This window comes from Lepidochelys kempii, chromosome 7 (genome assembly GCF_965140265.1).
Source record: "Lepidochelys kempii isolate rLepKem1 chromosome 7, rLepKem1.hap2, whole genome shotgun sequence".
Lineage (NCBI taxonomy): Eukaryota > Metazoa > Chordata > Testudines > Cheloniidae > Lepidochelys > Lepidochelys kempii.
In genome coordinates, this window is record NC_133262.1 from 30,005,429 (window position 1) to 30,014,384 (window position 8,956).

Consider the following 8,956-nt stretch of genomic DNA (forward strand, 5'->3'; position numbering starts at 1 on the left):
CCTCTAGCTGCTTTTCTCCTAATTCGGTGCAGTGTGTTTCTGCCTCCTCCACTCCCCCTCCCTCATTTGATCACGTCACTGAGGAGAGGGTGACGTGTGGCTCCCCCAGCACATAGAAGGAGGGGGTAGAGGGGAGGGGGGAGCAGCTTCCCAGCCATGTCCCTCCATTGATCTGAGCAAATCTTCCCGCCCCACTTTCCTTACCATGCCAGTGCCCACACTCCCAGCAGCCTATAAAAGCCGGGATGCAGGCTGAGGCTCTCAACCAGATCTGCCGGCAGGAATCTGGGAGCCACACAGCCAGCCAGACGGACCGACCGACCGCCGGCAAGGGCCGAGCGTGGAGAAGCCCAGATGTACCGCTCCACCAAGGGCGCCTCCAAGGCGCGGCGGGACCAGATCAACGCCGAGATCCGCAATCTCAAGGAGCTGCTGCCCATCCCGGAAGGGGACAAAGTCCGGCTCTCCTACCTGCACATCATGTCGCTGGCCTGTATCTACACCCGCAAGTCCATCTTCTTCGCCAAAGGTAACCAGCACCGAGAGAGAGAGGGAGAGAGAGAGAGTGAGCGAGGGAGACGCGTTGCCTGGCTGGCACTGGGCAGGGAGAAGTGAGGAGCCAGTGTGCCCGGACGGACACCTGTTAGACACCAGTGCCTGGTGGGTGTCCGCCTATGGGGCGCCTCCAGCCAAGGGGGCGGGGTAGGGGTGAAAGGCTCGTGGCACTGTCCGTGGTGCTGAAGCTACATGGCCTAGGGGCACTGAGTCCCGGTCGCTGTCCACGGTGCTGCCCGGGTGGCGGTGGAGTCGCTGTCCGTGGCTCTGAAGCGGCAGGCTGCTGCGGGTCGCTGTCCATGGTGCGGCCGGGCTGCGATGCATCGAAAGGGCTTTGGATCCTGACTCCCGCTCCTCTTCCACAACAGGTGCCCTGGGAGGGCTGGAGAGCCTGCTGTCATCCCAGGACCTGGAAGAGTTCGTGCAGACGCTCCCAGGCTTCCTCCTGGCGTTCACCGGCGAAGGGAAGCTGATCTACGTCTCGGAGAACGTAGCAGAGCACCTGGGCCATTCGATGGTAAGGGCTCCGGCGGCGAGCCGGTGGCCGGGCTATCTACCACCGACTCTCCCGCTCCTGTACATACTACAGAGCTGGGGGAGAGGGGGTATGTGTATTGGGGTGGGTGGATAGCTAGAGGGATGCATGTGGAGACAGAGACAGAGAGAGAGAGAGAGAGAGAGAGAAAGAGAGAGATGATGGCTATTTCTAGAGTTAACCAGTGAGGATCTCACTGTGTATTTCCCCTGTGCCTGTTGTTAAGCAGTGTTTCTAACATAGACACTGATAGCTTGTGAAGCATAAAAACACAGCTCCCTGGCAAATGTCGATCTGTGTTATATGACCACACAGAAATCCTGGCACAATGATGTGTGTTGCCAACCCTTGGGCTTCAGCTCCGAGCAGCCTGTTCCTTGTGTTGCATGACAGTGTGAGCTAACATCTCGCTATTACCTCACCCCCCAGGTGGACCTGGTAGCCCAAGGAGACAGTATTTACGACATCATTGACCCCACCGACCACTTTGTGATGAGGAATCAGCTGGCGCTGCCCTCCCCAACTGATACAGGTGGGTCCTTGTGTGATTGGGGCTTGCGTTGAAATCATTCTGCATGCGATGCCACTTGGGAAGAGCATGAAAACTGAGAAAGAGCAGAGCGGAGGATCTGAGCAGCTGGCCAAGGAGGGACAGAGGGTAGAGACATCTATACAGAGTATTCAAATGGACATAGAAATGAGAGAGAGCTCAGATACTATGGAAATATGAGAGGGAGAGATGGGTGGGTGGACGGGCTTATACAAAGCTGGGTGGATAGCTAGAGATGGGCATGGGAGGATAGATTCACTCCTGTACTAATCTAATATTCCTAGAGTTGACACTTCCCAGTGCATTAAGTTCTTCTGTGAGCTCCCTCCCTGCATGCCAAGACTCCCTACGTTTGCCCCACACACTCACCATCTTCTCCCCTTGCTGATTTCCAGACCGCTTGTTCCGGTGCCATTTCAACACCTCCAAGACTGTGCGGCGCCAGAGCGCGGGGAACAAGCTGGTCCTAATCCGGGGCCGCTTCCATCAGCCACCACCCGGCTCCTACTGGTCCACCAACCCTGTCTTCATGGCCTTCTGCACCCCGCTAGAGCCCAAGCCACGGCTCAGCCACAATTCACTCTTCCTGGCCTCCTTCGAGAGCCGGCACAGCAAGGACCTGGCCATCCTGGACATCTCAGAGAGGTGAGGAGGGGCTCAGCCTTCAGCACAGGGGGAGAAGGGACCTTCTGGCATGTCCTGATTTAGGGCATAAGGAGTTGCGTGAAAGGGTTAGGAAGAAAATCAGGGAGTGGTTACCCCATCTCTGTGGGGTGCCATGAACCCTGCTCTGGGCATCTGTAAAAGTTGGGGCACCAGGCTACATGGGCCCCTGGGCTGAGTCTATGAACCACGGTCCCTGATCATGTCAGGAGCTCCACAGATGCAGAATGAAAGACAATCCCTGCTTCCTCTGTTCAAACATAAGGAGGGGAAACAAGGGCAGCAAGAGTGGGAAGGACTTTGGGGGAGGGATAGCTCAGTGGTTTGAGCATTGGTCTGCTAAACCCAGGGTTGTGAGTTCAATCCTTGAGGGGGCCATTTAGAGATTTGGGGCAAAAATTGGGGATTGTTGGACTAGATGACCGCCTGAGGTCCCTTCCAACCCTGATATTCTATGATCCTATGACTGGCCCAAGTTGAGTGGCAGAGCTGGGAGGAGAACCAGGAGTCCCGTCTCCACCTCTAACCCACTAGACCCCCCCCCACTCCCTTCCAAGTGCCGGAAGTAGAACCCAGGTGTTCTGGGCCCCAGCTCGGTGCTGCTCTGTGGGTTGTTTTCCGCTCCCCGTGAGTGCTCAATGGTCTCCTCTGCTTGGCTCCCCTGCAGTGTGATCTTTCATCTGGGCTTTGAGAAGAGTGAGCTCCTATGCCGGTCGTGGTACAGCCTGATGCACCCAGAGGACCTGAGCCATGCCTCAGCCCAGCACTGCCGCCTGTGTGAGTATCTCCTCCTCTCCACCCCGAGCTACTGAGGGCTGGGCTGGGCTCCACAGGATCCATGACACTAACCCCCTGCCCTCTTTCTTCCCCTGCAGTGGGCAATGCTGGTGAGCCACAGGTGGAAATGGTCGTCCGACTCCAGACCAAGAATGGTGTCAGCTGGGTTTGGATCTACTCCCTGGCATGCATGGAGAGCACTGAGATCCCCATCACCTGCCAGAACTACATCATCAGGTAACTGCATGCAACCAGCCTCTTCCTGGGTTACGGAGCCCCGAGCCAGACAGCGTTCCCCTCACTGAGAGGCCTGGGCGCTCAGTAGCTTCTGGGATCAGGCCCTGATTTGGTTTGGGCTAGAATTCAGGAGCCCAAGGCAGGGTCGGGGATCCCATTGAACTGGGTGTTGCATAGCTCCTGCAGAGATCAGGGCCCCATTGTGCTGCACGCTGCACAGACCCAGCACGAGAGATGGTCCCGGCCCCAAAGAGCTCACAGTCTAAATAGACAGATGGTGTGAGGGAAAACTGAGGCCCACAGAGGGGGAGGGGTCTGCCCAAGGTCAGGGGCTAGGAATAGAACCCAGACATCCTGACTCCCTGTCCAGAGCCTGGTCTTTGTGTCCGTGGTGCAATAGGCGGGTGTATTTGAGAGCCCTGGGGCTGGGGGGGGGGTCACTCCTGCCAGCTCCAGCACTAACCCTGCCTCCCTTTGGTCCCCAGTGACTCGGAAGCCTGGTGCCTGCGTCAGCAGCTGGCCTCAGAGGAGCCGCAGGTGGCCTACGTGCTAAGCGCCGCGCCGCCCTGCTCTGAGGGGCTGCTGTCCCCGGCGCAGCTCTCCAGCCCCGACCAGGTCTTCACGCCCCTGTCCGGCACACCCACCGGTGCTGCCCCAGTGCCCTCCTTCGATTTCGCCAGCCTGGAGTATGCAGAGGGCGCCAGCCTGAGCCACGAGGGAGCATCGATGACCATGGAGCTGGGCAATCTCTCCTCCATGGAGGAGGCCCCCAGCTCCACCCTGGGACAGCCAGGCAAAGACACTGAGTTCAGCTATGTGTTCTTCCCCACTGCCTACGAGCCGGCCTTCCGGAGGGACAACCCAAGTGGCTCCGGCAAGGACTTTGTCTGCACGCCTCCCTACACGCCCCACCAGGGCTGCACCTTCATGTTTGGGACCCAGGAGTCCTACCCTCCCAACACAGCCACCTCCCCTCCCACCACCACTTCCACCACCACCACTTCCTCTGAGCTCCTCTACCCTCCGGAGAACTGCAGTGCTCTCTATGAGAAGTTGCCGCCCACTCCTGACAGCCCCGGTAATGGGGATTGCACCATCATGACGCTGCCGGAGGTCAGAGCCCCCCTCTATATTGATGTGCCCATGGTGCCTGAGGGGGTGCTCACCCCGGAGGCCTCGCCCATCAAACAGACCTTCTTCAGATATTCTGAAAAAGAAAAGACTGAGATTGACCTGCTGGCCAGGCAAATCAGCTGCTTGGCTGAAGACTTCAGCTCCTTCCACTCCACGGAGCTCTCCCTCCAGGCAAAGCAAGGCCAGGTCAGCCGCAGCTCCTCCCTGCCAGCTGGCATGCCCAGCCCCTGCCTGGACTTCCAGCCCCTCAAGAGCTGGAGGAGCATTGACTTCTCCTTCCTCTCCTGCCCAGAGGAGAGCCTCCTGGAAGAGGACACCGTGGAGAACCTTCTCCAGGACCTGTCCACCTCTCTGTTCGAGAAGGGTGGCACCGGTGTTCGCTGCCCCCTCCACCACCACTTCTGTGGTGGGAACGTCAGTAGTCCACTAAGCTTGGACGCCGAAGAGAGCGGCAGTGGGACCTTGGCTCCCTCGCCCTCCACGGACCTGTCTCCAGAAGAGCAGTGCTTTCTGGAAGAACTGGCCTCCTATGAAACAGTCTTTGAGGCATGTGCCTCAAGGTCGCCCTGTGATGGGTTAGATGAGTTGTATCAACTCCAGAGCCACCTGCAAGACAGCTTCCATGAAGGTAAGGGGCAGAGGCAGTGCCAGGTGGGGGCGGGGGGAAGGGACCGGGTCAGTGCAGGAATTCAGGCTGCGTGGATATGGACTGTAGGGATCCCCTGCTGGCCACCCATTTGCCCCCACCATGGGGCACATCACTCTTCCAGGGGGCCAACCCTGCACTGCAGCACATCTGCCACCAGTTAAGGCACGTGCATGCTGCCCCCTGCCCTCCAAAATGTAACCTGTCCCTCCCCGGTTACACGTCCCATGGCTCCAGTTCAGCTGTGTGACCATTTCCAAGGCTGCTGCCAGGGCACTATGTAAAGGCAGCTAGGCTGAGGTAGAGGGCCCCGTCACGCCAGGCACTGCACCAACCCTGACCGAGATCAGGGTCTCTGTCAGCCTGGGCACTGCACAGATGCAGTCCCTGTCCCACCGAGATCACAAGCTCTAGACATAGGCGGGATTATCCTCCCCATTTTACAGATGGAAACTGAGGCCCAGAAAGAGTCAGTGACTTGCCCAATGTCACATGGGGAGGCAGTGGTGGAGCTGGGAACTGAACCCAGGTGTCCTGAGCACCAGCCTGTGGCATTCATCTCAAGGCCAGCATTGCAAAATGGTGCTTCCACTTGGGGACAGCACATGAGCAACTGGCAAGGGATTGAGAGAGTCAGGGTCTGACTCTAGTGGGTTAGAGCAGGAGGCTGGGAGCCAGGACTCCTGGGTTCTATCCCAGCTCGGAGGGGACCAGCAGTTAGAACAGGAGGCTGGGAGCCAGGACTCCTGGGTTCTATCCCAGCTCGGAGGGGACCAGCGGTTAGAGCAGGAGGCTGGGAGCGAGGGGACACCTCATGTATCCCAGCTCGGGAGGGGAGTGGGATCTAGTGGATTAGAGCAGGGAACCGAGGAGCCAGGACTTTTGGTTTCTGTTCCCAGTACTGAGTGAACCTGGACTAGTGGTTAGAGTATAGGATCAGGACTCTTGGGTTCTACTCCTGACCCTATCATGCTGCATGTGTGAGTTTCCCCCTCTGTGAACGTAGAGGAGAATAACCTCTCCCAGGTAGCTAGCCTGGGAGGAACATTGTGGAGCAGGTCGCCCTCTAGTGGAGATCCATGAGGGGGCTGGTCCTAGCTCAGTCATGCCTGACAGAGGTTGGGGAGACCATGGTCTGGCTTTGTGGTGGGAGCTGGCTGGGATGCCCCGTTCCCTCTAACTCCCCACCCCCTTTGCTTTGTGTCTCCCTACAGATGGAAGCGAAAGTGACCCTTCGTTCTGAAATAAGTCTGTGACTTACTTCACCAAGTATGGCATATTGTCATATTTTGAGGAGCTTCTTCCACCTATACTCGAGCTGAGACCTGACTCCGTGCACATCCGGAGTGGGGGCCAGGCTGGGCGTCCCTGGGGTGAGCTTTGGGCGAAGAACTAGCATTTTTATACCCCCCCCCCAAAACGACCACCATTGTGCTGTCGAAGCTAGAGTTGCCAACCAGAGCTCTTGAAAGGACCATTGTACGTGGCTTTACACATAGAACTGTATTCACTCGTAGTGAGTATATGTATGTAATTTAATAAGAAATAGTACAGTCACCTCTCCCCAAGGCCTGCACCCCCACGTGCATTCAACCCAGTGTTGGAACAAGGCACAGGGGTGCCTGGCTTTGGCCTCCCCACCCCTCGAGAATGGTGGGCGTAGGTGGTATCTAACCTACCGCAGTAAGGGCCCATGGCTGTTCAGGCATTTTTTGGCAATTGCATTTCTGTTCCTGACTCAAAAAAAAAATCCCTAGATTCAACTGGCCCAGCTCTGATTTTTCTCAGAGCTTTTGGGCAAAATACAGTGTTTGTGGCTACGTCCATTTCACCGGGAGACTTCTGCTGGGATTCTAGGCTGGGACTGTCAAAGCTGGCTTGATCACAGTCTCTTGCACAGGGGCAGCTGAGCAATGAACAAAAGGCAAATGTTTAAGTGGGGAGGGTGATTGACAAATGGCCTGGGGATGTGATGGACTCTCCATCATGTGGGCTGTAAACCCAGATTGGGTGACTCTCTCTAGCCTGACCACCAATCACTGGACTCCGTGCTTGGGTAATGGGGTGAAATTCTCTAGCCTGTGTTATCCATGTCAGACAGGATCTGAGCCTAAGAATTCATTACCCTAAGGGACTGACATTCCAGCCCCTGGTCCAGCTTTGAGACTCTCAGCATTGACTGAGATAGTTGTTTAGCAGGAGTCATTTTAATTGTTGTTTCATTTTGAAATTTCACCCATGAATGTTAACTCACCCTGTCTGGAATAATCCACTGCAAGCATCTTCCAGATCGGAGCTTAACATTGTCACCAGAATGAGCTACTCGGAATGATTCCTGGCACCAAAAAAAACCCCTCTCCCCCACTTAGGGTGGGCAGGGCAGGGTGAAATATACCAATGTAGAACAGAAATGTTTATAGATATAAATATATATAGATCTTTAATTTTTTTAAAAAAAACCACAAGAATGATTTTCTAACTTCTCCAGAGTGGGATCCTGAGTTGGGCGCAGTCTCTGTGCCATGACAGGGATAAGCTGTAAGACATCAGGATCCATGGGGGTTTTTCCCCCCTTTCCTTTCTTTTTGGGGTGTTGATAAAAATAACAAATAAACAAATGTTAAGATGTGACGCCCAGAGAGGCGCCATTGTCGCTAACCGTAGAGTTGTCTACGCTCAAGTATCAGGATTGAATCCTCTAACTCTTTACCAATTCGCACATTGCCGAAATGTGGAGTATTGTAAGACACATGTATATTTGTACAGGAAAACGACGGGATTTCTTTTTTTAAAACAAAAAAGATCATTGTGTCCATCGCTGTACATATATCTCTATATTATATATACGGATCATTGTGCACCAGGTCATGGACAACGTGGAGTCGTTCTTCGGTGTGTGTCGCTGTGAGTGCATTTGTAATGCCAAAATCTTTGTAATAAAACTGAAATTAACAAAAATGACGTGGAGCATTTCTTAAGCTATCTCCTTGGGAGAGGGTTAGTAATTGTATCGTGAGGCTGCATTTGAGATCAGGGGCCCCCATTGTGCCAGGAGCTACACAGACACTCACCAAGATTGGGGATCCCGTTGCACCAGGCTCTGGACAGACCCCGATTGAGATCAGGGCCCTATTGGGCCAGATACTGCACAAACCCCAACTGAGCCCAGAGCCCCCATGGTGCTGAGCATTGCACAGACCCTGAGATCAGGGCCCCTATTGTGCCAGGTATCCCCATATCCTGTGAGCCTGAGCAAGGATTTCCTGGGTCTCTGCTACAGGGCATGGCATAGTGGTGACCAAGACCTCCTGGCCCTTCCCTCATCTTAGCAGCGCTGCTGCCCCCTGCAGGGTGAAACCAGATGTGTTCTGCTGTACATCAGCCCCCATGTCAGCAGCACCAAGGGCAGGGTGCCCTAGTGGCAGGTTAGTGAACTAGGGCCCCCGCTCTCTGCACACAGATTGGATGGGGGATTGCTAACCCGTGGCTGTGGTGATACAGCTACCTCTGGAGTGGAGCACAGGAACTGTTTATATCGGGATTCCCTCATCTGGCACTGAGATGTAGCTGCTCCTGGGATGAGGTGGGGGGGCTGATTATACAGGGATCCCTTGCCTGGTGCTGAAATGCGACTGCCCCTAGGGTGGGGTGTGGGAGCTCTTTCTATAGAGACTCATCGCATAGCACCCAGATGCAGCTGCCTCTGGGGTAGAGTGCAGGAGCTGTACAACTGGCCTAGTGGATGTGGGAAAAACAGTAGACCTGCTATATCTGAATGTTAGTAAAGAGTTAATCCCCACTGACATTCCCATAAGCAAACTAGGGCAATATGGTCTAGATGAGATTCCTATCAGACAGG

At 55.3% G+C, this 8,956-nt stretch overlaps 1 protein-coding gene across 1 annotated transcript; it reads left to right on the forward strand.

The window, feature by feature from the left end:
- Window positions 1-354: 354 nt before the first annotated feature.
- NPAS4 (neuronal PAS domain protein 4) lies at window positions 355-8,034 on the forward strand. The gene is made up of 8 exons (XM_073354827.1): window positions 355-529; window positions 924-1,072; window positions 1,520-1,622; window positions 2,036-2,285; window positions 2,971-3,080; window positions 3,179-3,317; window positions 3,803-5,079; window positions 6,312-8,034. Exons 1-8 carry the CDS (start codon window positions 355-357, stop codon window positions 6,338-6,340), a joined length of 2,232 nt encoding a protein of 743 aa, XP_073210928.1. The 3' UTR covers window positions 6,341-8,034.
- The last annotated feature ends 922 nt before the right edge of the window (window positions 8,035-8,956 follow it).